A 15,427-nucleotide genomic window follows, 5' to 3' on the forward strand; every position below is an offset into this window, starting at 1 on the left:
CGGAAAGTACATTTTCATTTGTCGTCAAAAACATTGGAAAAAAACATGTAACTTGCACGCACCAAAAATGCAACTGCATCGGTTCCTAATTCCTGGCACAAGATCGCACCTTTTGATGTCAGTGTGCAAACTTCCAGTGCCAGAAATGCTCCACGGCTTCATTTTACTTGAGCTGACAACACGCTATTCTTGACCTACAGCACTGGACGTGTCTGTGATCTAATCATAGCAAATAGAGCAAAGTAAAAACGTGACTAACGACTGACTTTGAGAGACTGGGACTTGCTCGAAACCGCCAACCGAGATTCCATGAGGGCGATTACATGCCTTCCCCGTATGACACCTATCACGACCCTCCAGGCGGAAGCGCAGCTCAACACCATCGACGAAATTGTACACCAGCGTCGAGTCGCTCGCTACCTAAAGAGTCAAGCTGTTCCTGCGGCGGCAGCTCTAGCTCACTACTATGGTTCAACGCTGCCACAGCCTGACGCACCCGTGGCAGAAGTTCCACCATGGCTCAAGGCACAGGCCAGTGACAACCGACCACTGACCCGCCTGCGACAATCCACCCGACAAGCGGCGCAGGAGGGCATCGTCACTACCACCGAGAACTCACTAGCGGTATACGTAGACGCAGCTACCGATAATTGCGTTCTGCACACCAGTCTCGTATGCCCCGCGCAACCTGAAATCCAACATATCTGCTCTTACGTAACAGAGGCACCGTTCCCATCCGTATTAGCGGAGCTCACTGCTATACGGGACGGGTTAACAGTTATGATATCCAAAATGGATTCTTTGTCACACGATAAATTGCTTGTATATACGGACTCCACGCAGGCAGTTCGAGAGCTGCGAAAAGTGACCAGCTCCATCGATATAGCCTCCGATATACACCGACTGATCCACTCATGTGCCTGTCCTGTCCGCGTTCTGTGGACCCGCCGGTCTGCACCGGCTCAAGTGGAAGCAGATGCCGCTTGCCATCCAGCGACTGTTCAACACCCGCTGCCTCTACTTCGTTTGTCCCCGAAGGACAGCTTGCTTGTGCACAAAGAAACCCTCCGGCGCTCCACGCGTGCTCTCATTCCTCCGCGTGGATCTGACCTTCCCGGCGGCTTAACTCGCCGAGAGGAGGTTGCGCTCAGGAGGATTCGTGTGGGCGCCGCCTTGACTCCTGCAATCCGGGCTACATGGACATCTGGTGCACAGCCTCCCCCAACGACGTGCCCATTCTGCGTTGCCCCAGCCACAGAGGCAACGCTTGATCACCTATTGGGAACCTGCCCGGGCCTCCACCAGGCTCGCACTCGCCACCTACGCGGCCTTCACCACCACCCCGGCCGACCACCTGACTTGACGCGCTGGACGCACGGTCCACTGCATCGACAACTCCTGGCCTTCATACAGGAAACAAAACTTTTCCTTTTTATTTAACTGATGCCGTAGGGCATACTAGCGCCAATAAAAAAAAAAAAAAAAACGTGAACGTTAACAGACTTAACCTTGAACACTGACAACCCTGCGAATGCACAAGTCACACATTATTGACGTCACCAAACAAAATTTATCTCGAGGTTTCATCGAGTTTAACAGCGTCCAAAGTGAGCGTTATCACTTTGCTTTGTACGTTGCAGGCTTTTGGTTTGTTGAGGAAAACACAAAAAGCGTACGCACAGAAGCTGCACGCGAAAGCGCAGCAGATAGGGCACTTTGAAGAGCTCGTGACTTCGTCATGGAGAACCACACTTGCTTGTTGCTTTTGGTAATTTATCATTTGGCAGCCCCTGTCTCTGGCACATCTCGCCACAATGTAATTACGGAAAATGGTGAAGATGGTTGACCTGTGGAACACGGCTAGCGCAAACAATGGCTTCACGCCGATGGAGACGGTCAGTTCGGATAGTGCCTTCTCTATGATAGAGGATGCGTAATTCAGGAACCTGTATTTGATGAGCGAAGGTCGTGTCGCTTTCCGTTCTTTGAGTGGTCGAGTTGGTCATTGCTTCTGAAACCCGGTCTTGAGCCCACACGTCCAGCCGCTGAAGCTTCTGCAGTCTCAGACAGTTGCTTTTCGTGAGTCCTTGAAGTGCAGTGCCTCGGTTGTGTTGAGGAAGCAGTATACAACGACATTGTCAGCCGTGTAGTGTCGGTCCAGTTCTTTGATCATTGACAAAAATATTTGGCGCTAATGTTTTGTACTTTTGGACAACAATGACGGTTATCCTGCCAATAAGTATTAATAAATTGTATTCGAATACAGCTGTTATTTCCGCCGAAAAATACCCGTTTTCAGGATTCAACCTGGGAACCCTCAAAGTCACTTGTACTACTACTAGGAACTGACGCGGAATGACTTGTCGGGGGCTCATAGATCGAAGAATTTCGAACAGCAATAATTTTCACTCAGTCACGCACACCTTTCACGTGGCTTGCGTGTGATTGAGTGTAGTGAACGCTGTCATTAATGGGATGACGTCGGTTGTGTTCGGTACAGCTGGAGGAGAGACTGTCGATACGGAGCGCCTAGCCCAGTCTGGCAGCGTAGCCAATCCAAAAATTGGAAAGCCTATCGCGTGAATCATGGCGACTTCGACCAGGACACAGACTATGTTCATGACACCACCCGGCTTTGCCTGTAAGAGAGAGAGAGAGAGAAGAAAAAAAGATCAAAAGGTAGGGAGGTGAACTAAACTAAGCCCAGTTTGCTACCCTACACGGGGATAGGGAACTGTGGGAGAAAAAAGAGAGGGGAGGAGACCCACATTGCACGTAACACACACACCGCACACACAGTGCAGGTTTTACAGGCGGTCGCACAGAGATGTTGCCCTTAAGAACTGTAGAAAGGCTCGTGTGCATTTCTGGGCTGAAGTACTTGAAGGCCACACTCCTAAGATCTTCTCCAGAGTAAAGGGTCGATCATCCAGCCTGCTTAAGGCAGCGTATTTTACGACCGATATTCATCAAGATCTATCTATCTATCTATCTATCTATCTATCTATCTATCTATCTATCTATCTATCTATCTATCTATCTATCTATCTATCTATCTATCTATCTATCTATCTATCTATCTATCTGTCTGTTCACCCAGCGCTAGCCCACCGCGGTCTCATGCACTCCATTTGGGACCTATAAGGGTCGCCTTGCCTGTTACGCGCAGCGCCACTTGCGGTGCGGCGGGCGCGTAAAGAGCAGTCTGCAAGGCCGCGCCTTGGTGTTTTGATAGATACGGTGGTACAAGCGCCCGTGACCGGGGGGGGGGGGGGGGCGTTAGTGCTTCGAGTTGGATTTAAAGATATCGTAGGGCGACATTCTTCTGTGATGTCATCATGAATAAATCAGAATACCAGCATGAAGTAGCCACGTTTGCCACGTTAGGGAGCGCCTTGCTACCGGTTGTCCGTATACTGACAACTAAACGCGTGGGTCAGGTGTGCGTAATGCAAGATGCTTAGTGCATATCTGTCACGGTGAGTTTTTGTTCTTTCACACTTGAAAATTGATATGTGGGGTTTAACGTCCCAAAACCACCATATGATTATGATAGACGCCGTAGTGGAGGGCTCCGGAAATTTTGACCACCTGGGGTTCTTTAACGTGCACCAAAATCTGAGCACACGGGCCTACAACATTTCCGCCTCCATCGGAAATGCAGCCGCCGCAGCCGGGATTCTTTCACACTTAGAGTATTATTGTTGCGTGCTCATTACCCCATAACTTGCAGAATGGCCAGTGCATATAGAAATATCGATGGCTCTATGGCGACACGCCGTGGAAATAACGGCGAGTGGCCAAGCGGTGTTCGTTGGGGCTTCAAGCTCTATCATTATCAGACACCGAGTGTCACTAAGCGCTTCGATCTGATTGTCATGTGGGGTTTAAAGCCCCAAAACCACCATATAAGTATGAGACGCCGTAGTGGAGGGCTCCACAAATTTTGACCACCTCGGATTCTTTATCGTGCACCCAAATTTGAGCACACGGGCCCACAACATTTTCGCCTCAATCGGGAATGCAGCCGCCACAGCCAGAATTCGATCTCGCGACCTGCTGGTCAGTAGCCGAGTACCTTAGCCACTAGACCACCACGGCGGGGCTCACTAAGCGCTTTCCTTTAAATAGCCGTGGTATCATCACTCATCGGGATCATAGCCTTTACCTGTAGCCGCTCGCGCCGCTCAAGCTAAGAGTTCGATAAACGGGCCCAGCAGACAGAGAATGTGATACAATTTCGGCCAGAGAGGACGCCGCATTGCTGTTTCAGCTTCCGCTTCTCCTTGTAAAGTTTCGACGACGACAGCACGGTCACTTCGGCCACCGTCACGTCTCTCCGGTTCACTACAACATATTGCGTTGTTCATGTAGCTTTCCGAAACAAGCACCGACATGGATGCACATCCTTCAGTATGCCGCAGTCACAAAGTTTCATTTTAGATGCGAAGTAGCTAATGGTCGAGCTCAATCTGGTGTGCGTGGTCACCCTTACTGCGCATGCGCAACAGCTGAACCAAGCACTGTCACAACGCGCTCATGTACTAGCGCGTACAGGCCTGTGTAAGCGGCTGGGTAAGACGCTGTGGCCTCTTCCTCTTACACTCTCTCCGCAATTATGTGATGGCGTCGGGGAACGATCTTATTTTGCAGACGCGCAATCAACGCACGTGCTCCCGTGTGACGTGCTCCAACAAGAGTTCGGGATGATCAACAGCGACAGAAACTATAGTGACTTAATGACGTGTTTCACTTTCAAGGACGCGTTAACATTGGGCAAAGCTGCCGCATATCTATTGCACCACGAGATGGTGCACTGATTAGGGGCGAAGCTTCTTAGGCCGTGGGTCATTCCCTTCATTGGAGTCGTAGTAGTAGTATGCAGCAACCTCAAGTTTATGAGTTGCCCAATAGATGGCGTTGTGTGTATATGTTCCTGAGAATAATATAGCTAGATGACGTTCATGGTTTTCACATAATGTCCACGGAGTGAACGATGAGTGGGGTGAAGCGTCCGTCAGTCCGTCCTTGTGTTCATCCGTCCGTGCGTCTGCCCATACGCTCATCCGTCCATCCGTCCGTCATTCATGCGTCCGTAGTCTGCCCGCCCATCCGTCCATCCGTGCATCGACTGTCCGTGCTTCTTCCATCCATCTGTCCGTCCGTCTCTCCGTCCATCCATGCTTGCGTCCGCCTTTCCGTACTTCCGTCCGTGCGTGCTTCCGTCCATCCGACAGTGCGTCCATGAGTCCATCCGTGCGGCCCCGCCGCGGTGGTCTAGTGGCTGAGGTACTCGGCTGCTGACCCGCACGTCGCGGGATCGAATCTCGGCTGCGGCGCCTGCATTTCCGATGGAGGCGGAAATGTTGTAGGCCCGTGTTCTCAGATTTGGGTGCACGTTAAAGGACCCCAGGTGGTCGAAATTTCCGGAGCCCTCCACGACGGCGTCTCTCATAATCATATGGTGGTTTTGGAACGTTAAAACCCTCATTATCTATCAGTCTATTCGTGCGTCTAGACGGACGGAAGGACGGACGATTCAACCCAATATTCATTCGTTCCTTAGATATGTTGTTATGTTTTGATCTGTACTTCTCGTGTGTTTATGCCCTGCATCAATTTTTTTGTAACATATAGAATGTTTACCCGTCAAAGAAGAAGACTTCTGGATGAACCACTCTGAAGGATGGGATTAAGTTGAACACTTCCAGTGGCTAAATAAAAGTTTATCCAATAAAAAAAAATAAAAGTTTATTCAATCCAATCCAGTGGCTAGTTTCTTAGGGCTACAGCATTGTGTTTTAGCCCAAGGGGCGTTTGCGATGCCATGTGCGATTTTCTTCGCGAGACGAAATCAATGGAATGCTAAGGTTATCGAAACAAAGCTTTTTCAAAATCACTTTTGGGGGGGGGGGGGGGAATGAGCCTATTAGTTAGGTTGAAAATCATCAATCTATTGCTACAAATGTCGAGATTATAAGCAAGTTCACCACTATAAGAAGGCAACACCCGTTTCATGGTCGCGTCAACCATGGTGGCTTGCGCTAGCTCAATAAGGGTCAACTATAGTGAATATTCTAGTTCACTATAGGGTCAACCAACCAACGTCTTAGCGTGATGCTACCAAGTGCGCATAGTGCTGCTGGGTGGCTAGTCGTGTTAGCGATGAAACAGGTAACTTAGTTTGTCCTTTAGGTAATGGTCCTATCAACTCAGCAACAAGCAGTAATTGACTACGCATTGCATTCCTCCGACTAATTCAAGCATGCAGAGTGTCTCAGACACATTCAAGCATGCAGTGGCCGAACGCAAGATGGCAAAGGGAGTGGGAAACAAAAACTTTTGACGTAGCACAGCTGTCATCCATTTGTTTCACTACCTAATAAAGCAGGGACGGGTCGAAAAACTTTAAAACGTTGTTTATGTTGAACAAGACATGTACTTGTTGGTACGATCGACTACGCAGCAGGTCACGATTCCGCTAAACTGCGTGATAACGGGTGTTGGAACAGCATTTCATTCTGCTCGGGCTCTCATAGACTGTCTGCTCTGACCTCCGCACAGCGGTGCGCCAGTAAAAAATTTATACGCGCACACTGGCCAGTATTTTTCCGAATACCTCCTTATGACATGGATTTTCACTAAATCCTGGTTATAGCATGCATTTTAATGCATTCAGAACTTCACGAATTGCAATTCTGTATGTGAAGTATGTGTGGGTTATCACTCAACCCATCTCCCTCAAAGTCCCACTATCGGGATCTGGAACGTAAGCGAAAGCAGAAAGCTCACCATTTCAGGAATTCTCAACTTCGCCACTTCGTATACGATTGCATTGGGAGGGGCTCCAGCGGGCAGCATGAATGAGAAGGAGCAGCAGATGGTCACCGGCAATGCGAGGTACAGTGGGTGCACACGTATCGCTATCGCCTGCACAGAATACAACTTTTTTATGTATCTGCGACCGAGTTAAATGTTCATACAGGGAGGTTTACATATATCAGCGCAATATACAGAAGAATATATTGAACATTTAAGGCAGAAAGATAACGTTCAGGCAGCACCAACGGACATCGTGTAAACCCACAAAGTATTTTAAAGGTTCCCTAATTCCAGACGCCTCTCCTGCACAGCTAAGAGGCCTACAAAGAGCTCTACCTCATTAAAGCCCACAATATTCTAAATCGAATAAAATTAAAGTCGATAGTCTTTTTTGGGGACCTTCAACGCCAAAATTTTGATCTGTCTGTCTTTCTTTCTGTCTGTAAATTTGTCTGTTTGTCCGCGGTAATTATTTTTCTAACGGCACCAACCGATACCTCAAACGGCCAAGCCCATCCGTAGCAACAACCAATATTTTTCAAGTTTCAGCGCTCATACTTTTGCGATTGCCAATTAAAAAGCAATTATTGCGCATATCTGAGACACCACATCAACACCTCGATGTTTTCTATGCGTGCCTTTTTACTATGGAGAAGGCACACAGAGGTAATTCCAAGAACCGTATCGTTTATGACGTTGCGTTGCAATAGGCAAGTGTTTCCAGCGCTTTGCAAAGACGACACGGTGGTGGCACCTGCCCATCGCTTTGCCTTCTACACCTTATCGCCTCCAAGACAGGCCTGCATCTTTCCCCACGGGCGCGCACGCCTTCCTTCGTTTTCGAAGATAACTGCCAGATGGTGCTCGTATCTACTGTGTTTCAATGCGCTCGTTCGCCTTCACTGCACGAATAGAGAGTCTCCACCAGTTTTCTTGCGCATAACATCAAATAAACGTTTTGTTCACTCTCTCCACGCGCAAGACTATCGCCGTTCATAGACATTTGCAGTGAAACATGCAGATACGGGTCACATTTTTTTTTTACACACAGGGCTTCATATATCCTCAGGTTTGCAACATTGCTTCAAGAGGAATGCAATAGAAAACCCGCCAGTTTATTATAGCAGAATAAGCACCACTGTGTAAATAGTTTTCCGTTTGTATTTTGAAAGCTCACAAGCGTGCGCACCGACACGGTATATAGGGCGTGTACGCTTGAGTAGCTGTCCTACAGCAAACTACATTTGGTACTCTACAACCTTCCCATTGTTGCCTTTATTTATTTTTTTCCTTTACAGATACTGTCAGTCCTTACCAATGCCTCCTAGGAGGCATTGCCTTCAAACAAAGTTATTACAGGAATCAAAGCGAAATTAAAAAAAGAACAATCAGTCTGGAATCAGAACAAAATTAACGTGTATAATTGAAACTTACTGATAAAAAGACAATATTGTCACATCGTATAGACGTTGATGAAGGGAGCAGCCTGTAGTTCCAAGAACAAACTGTTTAATCGGCCGAACTAGTGGCCGATCAATGAAAAGTCTGATTACAGTGATACACACTGGCACTGAGAGCGGCGAACTGAGCGTCGTCCGTCGACCAACTGACAAGCGGCGAAGTGCGTCGGCATTTATACATGTGCCATTGAATTTTTCAGCGTTATCGCTGGCGGTCACCCAAGTTTCAGAATAATCTGTAATGTTCGCGTTGTGCGCGTAACTTTAACAAAATAATCTACTACAGTCCCGAAGCTTCTCGAACATTGCAGTCGTGGTTCACGCTGAACATTACTTCGAGTGTAACGGGGTGATAACAGAACTTGAGAAAGCAATGTGATAATATGAAGTTGTACACACACACAAAAAACGCAACCAGATAATAAAATAAAACAGACAGAGGAAAACTTGTTTTTTGTTTTTAGTCGATGATAATAATGTGCAGGGTTTAACGTCCCAAAACCACTATATGATTATGAGAGACGCCGTGGTGGAGGGCTCCGGAAACGCATAGAGTACCCCCGCTGATTCGCAAGAAGAAAAATTATGGCGTAGCAGGTGCATAACGAATGTGCTTGGGGTAGGAATTGTAGGATATCATGAACCGGCCACTGTTAGGCACACAGTAAAGTTCGTTTCTTTGCGCCACGGTTGAGACATGCACCGAGAACCGAAGCGAGGCGATGTGCAAGGGTCCGACGCAGCTGTCGCGTCTTGATTGCGACGTTCAAGCGTCCTCCAAGTTTTTTTCAAAGTATTTACTGTCCTTTCCACTCAGAACGGAGCAGAGACGGATAGAGCAGCTCAATACAAACGCTTTTAAAGAAGTCAAGTCTGATTTAGTTTCCTTTATTTTTTTAGTTTGCGAAATTTTTATTAAGCGCAAATAGCTGCCTCATGAGCGAGATACAGTTTAATAGAGAAAGGCAGAGAGGTCGGGCTCAGTTCTAGTGTATATAATCTGGAGCGAGGGGGCCGCTATGGGCATAAGTAGTTGATCGCAATTAAATGGCATCAAGCCTAACTGTGTAGCATCGTTTTATACTCATGAATTTAGGCAGTAGCCTGCTTACCCTCTCAGTTAAAGGAAACCAAAGAAATTGCTGACAGGAGAACACACTGAAAGCGTTCACACGTGTTGTCCAGCGTTATGGAAGCAGTTCATTTTTTAGCCTGGTATACAAGGGTTGTTGGGCTTTGGATAAACTACGTGCCTAGCTTCATCAATACAGAGAATCTGGCTCCGCGTGCTTACCATTTCGAGGACGACAGGCAAGAGTATGGAACTGACGGCCATGTTGGTCGTCACTTCGGTGAGCAGTGAAGTGATGAAGCACAAGACGAGGACTGTAAGCCCGTGAGGAAGTGCGTCAAGGGCCTTGAGGTGGTGCACCAACATTGCAGACAGGCCTGATTGCTAGGACAAAGCAATTAAAAAGATATTTTACTGTGGGCGTATTCTAGAAACCATATCAGTTATTCCTGTGGTTCAAACAGGCAATTAAACATTGGTGTTGTTGCATTTTACAGTGCAAGCGTGTACGTACTGAAAAAGAGATAGAGCAGTGAAGGAAGGAATGCAAAAGTGAATGCCTTCTCTCCTTCACTGTGTTGTCTTCATTTCGGCATTCACTAGACTGAGCAGCATGTTCCTTAATATGTATGTAAACCAGTTTGTCGACATCACCGTTCGTCTTCGTGTTGGTAGTGGACGTCATTGTTTCGGCTCTGATAGCAACATTAAGCAAGAAATTGACGTTTATAGTTTATATGCGTCTAGTTACAGCGTAGGCTGGAGTTGCGTTACTAAGGCTCGGCGGAATCAGCAGCTCAGAGTTCTTGCAAAGAGTCAGCAAAAAACCATACTACTGTGACAAGCAGATATACACGATGGACAGCAAGGCAGTGATATTGCTCACGTATGTCATGAAAAATAATGGAATCGCTTGGTTTTTGGGAGAACAAGGCCATGTCAATTTTATTTTTTTTTCGCAGCGTCAAAGCGCGATGTAAATTAATGATAATAAATATGCGCAGCGACGCACTTGAAATGCGAGGGCTGAGAAAGCAGCGGAGCTGCACGCGTTGCCTTTATCCTTTTCCCCCTTTTCACCCTCCCTTCTCTTTGCCATTCTCTGCTATACTATACAGCAATATGCTATACTTTCTCTCACCAACACATTTCCCTTCTAGCCACACTTTTTTTTGTCACCCTTTGCTATACTATACACTGTACATGGCTATGCTTCCTGTCTCTCTTTGTTGTCTTTCCTTTGTACTTCCTTTGTTGTCTCTCCCGGTCTATTCCTTTTTCTTTCTTTGGACCGTTTTCTCTCTTTTTCCTTATCTATGTTTCTATGGCTTTCTCTCCCTTTCACTTTATCTCGTTCTACCAGGTTTCTGCACTTTTTTATGTTTGTTCTTTTTCCTCCATCCTATTTGACTCTTTATTGTTTTTTTGTCTCTTTCTGAACTCGTTCCTTCGCCTTCTAACTCCCTTTCTTCTCTTGATTTCTATATATTTCTTTCTGTATTTTTTTCCCTCGTTGTATTTGTCCTGTAGCCCACCAAAGTTATTGCATTTCCCGCCGGGGAGATCAGCGCACGTGAACTGAAGCAGGTGATAAAGATACGAACGACGAGGGCGCGTACCCGTTCACAATGATGACATTTGGTGAATTCTACAGAAATTACTTCCGGCTTTTAAAGAGCTCTACTGGTAAAATAAAGATCGATTCACAGTATACGAAGAAAGTTGGAAAATGATTCACATTGACCAAAGAAGGTTCGCTACACGAACGAATTTTTCGACAGTAAGACTTCTTGTTCTTCCGTTGCTGATGACACACCTCGTCAACGTAATGCGATATAGTATAACATCGAACAGTAATTCTCTATGAGTTTGTAACGCCAAAGAAAAAGTCCGCGACGCCATGCGCTTAAGACTCGGAACAATGAAACTGAACCTAAGGAGCAGGCTTGCCAACCAAACACGTGCAGCGCGTGGTACACGTATACATTGCGCTGAAAAACAGACACGGAAGTCGAAGCCCCAAAGCGGAAGGCATTGATCTACAACTTGCTTAAAAGTCATTTTGAGTGTGACACAGTGTCATAACAGCAACTAAAAGAAACTCTTGCCATAAATGGGGATATAAAAGGAGAAATAGATACTATACGTGTTCCTGACACAACTCTGCGTGATTTCACCGGGTATTCTGCTTGAACATTCAGTACAAATCACCTAATGCGTGTGCCTACAAATGTTTCAATAACTCGAACAGCATATTGAAGGCAGCATCGCGCAGCCTTCAAGTAGCGAGTGCGTTCGGGAAGAGCGTCACCTGAATCCTCCCTCTGATGTCTCACGCGAGATTACGAAGGAGAGGGGATTTTGAAGCATTCATTTTTTAAACACACAGCTACAAGTAATAGAAAACAGCGCCAATGAAAGTATAGGGCATATTTCTAGTAGTATATTTATTCTAGTACACTAGTATAGTAATATCTAGTGTACAATTATAGTATGCAAGTGCAGTAGTGTATATGTAGTAGCAAATCGAAATCTAAATGCTGTAATGTAAAGGGAATACAAAAGTAGTACGCGAGTGATTATCGGTAAACTGCCTACCCGTAGTAAAATCACATACTACATGACGCCAGCAGGCAAGAAACAGTGTTCTACACTTTCCGTCATGGCTACTAGCGCCGCTGACCGACGATGCCAAGTTTAAATGCGTGTACGTGTATACCTCATAAAGTGGACAGGGGGATAGCTGGTGTGGTAGCTATGTTGTTAGAGTATCGAACGCGTTACTAGAAGTTCTCATGTTCGGTTCCTGCTCACGGTAAATCATCTTTTTGTCCACTTTTCTTTCTTGACATTTACATTAAATTAACTAGTACTAAGGTATACCCGATACATTGCTCGGCACTGTTGTCTGTTATTTCTCAATACTATTGCGTGTAAGGCGAGTGTGCGCCACTCAGACACCTCTGGGCGGATACCTTGCAGCCCTCTGCGAGACACATGGCGCCTCCGATGAGAATCACGATCCCCCACTGAGCGCGCTCGCTGGCCTCTTTCCACGTGATGATGGCTCGGCCACCTGGCTTGTGGGGATTCTTGGGAATCACGAACAGCAGGAACGTCACCAACATGGAGGGAGTGGATGACCTAATGAATCTGCATCAGCACCCCAAAAAAAAAAGGGGGGGGGGGGGAGATGAAAAGAAGCAGGTAGGGGAAGAGGAGGGGGGATTAACAAGTTCTGCGGTTTGCCACGCTACGCTTGGTGACAGAAGATACGGCTGGAAACGAGAGAGAGAGATGAATTAGTGATGATAAACAATGAAAGATAACATGCCTGTGATGGCACTCAAGATTTTTTTCTTGAGATTTCTCAAGACTTTTCTCAACGCACACTAGACCTTGGTGATGTTTGCTTTATCGAAAACAGTTGCACAAGTGGCGACCTGCTAAAAGATAGAATCATTGTCGTTAGCATAGTTGCAGGCCACGACTTGTGCTATTGATATTGCATAATAGTAGCCGATTCATCTATTGCATATTAGTAGTCGATTCAATCCTGTGGGCTAAATGCTAATGATAACCTGTGCCAACATACGTTGTTAGCAAGTCCTGATAATGACAAACCTTGTATTTAAGAAAGTTTCCTAGCACGTAACACACTGATTTATAACCCTAACCAGCACGGCAATTATGTGCGGCTGGGCAAACTCTAGAACTTCTTGATGAAATAATGTACACGCAGATTAAGCACTTGCAATAAAGCCGAAGAGCACGCTTTTTTTTCTAAAAAAATTATTGGTGTACAAACGAGTGACAGAGATACACATCCCATCGTATCATAAACAAATACGGCAGTTCAGATCTTCAGTGCGTGCACAAAGAAAAATTATGTTTGTTTAAAAAACATGCCTTTGTCTGCACAAAAAACGGCGCGTTGATTATCGAAGATAGGCGGATACCAGAATTTTCTCACTATTGTGGAGGCTACGTTGCCAAACTATTTTTGAGGTAATACAAGCTTATTGTGTTTTATGCCCATAAGCCCTCGATTAGCGAGCAACTGAAATAAATGTACCGTAGAAGTTATAGTGTTTAAAGACGAATATCGAAGTGCACATTCTCTAAATCACCCTGCATCTGCGTGTCAAGAATTCTAGTTTCTCTAAATACAAATTGAAGTGGCGAGTGCTTAGAACATTTCTTTTACACCCGAAAAAAAAACTTTAACACTGACATGCGAGAAAAGGTGTTTTGTTCCCACCGCACACGCACTTACTTTCCGTTAGGTATCATTTCCACCCAGCCGGGGAACACCTGGGGCTTCATGGTGAACCAGAGAAGAATCATTGATGTCATCAGAAATGTGACACACCATTCTGAAAAGCTGCGATCAAAGACGCAAAGTTCAAGCATCACACAAGATCCGTAGTTTAGGTGTTTGCGCATTTGTGTTTTCTCTCCAGAAGACTTCACTTTTCTAGTGAATTAAAACAAAGTTGCAGGTAAGAGCATTCATTACAATACAGGCAAGAACTAATGATTAGTTCAAAGCACTCAATACATCCAAAGCAGCGCTACACACACTCTCAGGAAAAATTACCCGGAAAAGGGAAAACAGAGTCAGTTAGGCACGCGCAATAAATGAAAAGATTCTAGAAGGAGCAACTCCAAAGGAATGCGTGCCGTGTGCAAACGCAAACTGGCTTGCAAACCAGACAAACAGGGAAATGCTGGCCGTATGAAAATATATGTCCAGTGCCCAAAACACTGTGAAACGAACAAGCCGTCCTCCTCACTGTTCCCACTCACTGTTGTTAAGTCTTCCCAATTCCTCTGCTCTTATCCCCCAGTGTGGGGTAGCCAACCGGAAGTCTTTCTGGTCAACGTCCTTGTTTTCTCACTTTTTGTTTGCTTCCTGCTTTCCCTAATAGGCGGATAGCAAAATAGTGGCGCTTGCAAAGGATTGTGGGCTACGGCGCCCATCTGCATTCATTGCCGGTTCGAGATGCCGGGCTGACGTACAGGCATTCTTGCTGATGCCGTCGCTTTCCGCGTGCTTCAACCAGTCCTCAAGGTGCTCTTTTCTCACAAAATGCTGCATAATATTTTGGAAAGCTAGAGTGCAGTTTAGTAACAAATGCAGTCACTACGAGGTAGCTATAACCATGCGAGCAGTCATTTCTTAATTCAGGCAGCATGAACCTCCGGACACATGCTTGCTCAGCAGGAAAAAGGGTTATTGTGCATGTTTTCTCACATACAAAGATTTTGTGCGCAGCCGCCGTAGTCGGGATTCGATCCCGCGATCTGCGGCTCAGCTGCTGAGTACCTTAGCCAATAGACCACTGCAGTGGGGGACCAGCTTGGGCGTCAGCTCGACTTTGCTTTGTTACCACTTTTGAATTGGTAGCCATTACCGTCAGCCTCCCTTTCACTGGCTCAAAGAGGGTTCGCTGCGGTGGTGAGCTCTGAGTTCGCGATATTGAACGATGGACTCGCCACACCGCTGCGACACGTTCAAAAGGTATGGTGGTGGCCAGAAACGACCTCTCGTATGTCACGCCTTTCAAATGCATCATCATGGGCTGACGGTAGCTTTACCTTGCCGACTTTAGCTGAGCTTCTAAACTCTGTGTGAATTTCTCGCCATAACCGTATAGGCTTCCTCGTCCCTCACTCGTAAGCACTTCGCCGCTGTTCATAACATCGGCCCCTCGTTCCTTTCCTCTCCGGTTGCTCGCTCAATGTTTGCCGCTTGTTAGCAGTGGCTCGGGATCTACGACACAGCTCGCGGAAAATTTGCTGACATGTTAGCAGAGATTTGATGGAATGGCTTCGGCTGCCGCAGTTGAGGTTTTCAGCAATTGTCGCTCGAAAGGCGTCTGCGATTATGCACGACATCACACAAAAAAAGTTATTTGCATCCCATGTTTTTTCCGTGTGTTTTCATTTCACCTTTCACATACAATCCATGTACGAGCATCTTTATCTCGGCAACTTGTTGCTTTGTACAACCTTTTTTGTTTTTTTTTTTTGCAGGACGCAGTCGTTGTCCACAACTGTCCCACTATTT

General features: G+C 46.3%; 1 protein-coding gene across 1 annotated transcript in view; it reads right to left on the minus strand.

Annotated features, from left to right (window-relative positions):
• Positions 1–2,339: 2,339 nt before the first annotated feature.
• LOC119160862 (uncharacterized) overlaps positions 2,340–15,427 on the minus strand; it is an 89,321-nt gene continuing 76,233 nt past the window's right edge. The window contains exons 25-29 of the mRNA XM_075887890.1: positions 13,631–13,738; positions 12,330–12,507; positions 9,577–9,738; positions 6,793–6,930; positions 2,340–2,639 (exon numbers count right to left, since the gene is read on the minus strand). Coding sequence (XP_075744005.1) covers positions 2,427–2,639; positions 6,793–6,930; positions 9,577–9,738; positions 12,330–12,507; positions 13,631–13,738 — 799 coding nt within the window. The 3' untranslated portion in view covers positions 2,340–2,426. The remainder of the gene's footprint in view (positions 2,640–6,792; positions 6,931–9,576; positions 9,739–12,329; positions 12,508–13,630; positions 13,739–15,427) is intronic.

Source organism: Rhipicephalus microplus, chromosome 3 (assembly GCF_043290135.1).
Source record: "Rhipicephalus microplus isolate Deutch F79 chromosome 3, USDA_Rmic, whole genome shotgun sequence".
Taxonomy (NCBI): Eukaryota; Metazoa; Arthropoda; class Arachnida; order Ixodida; family Ixodidae; genus Rhipicephalus; species Rhipicephalus microplus.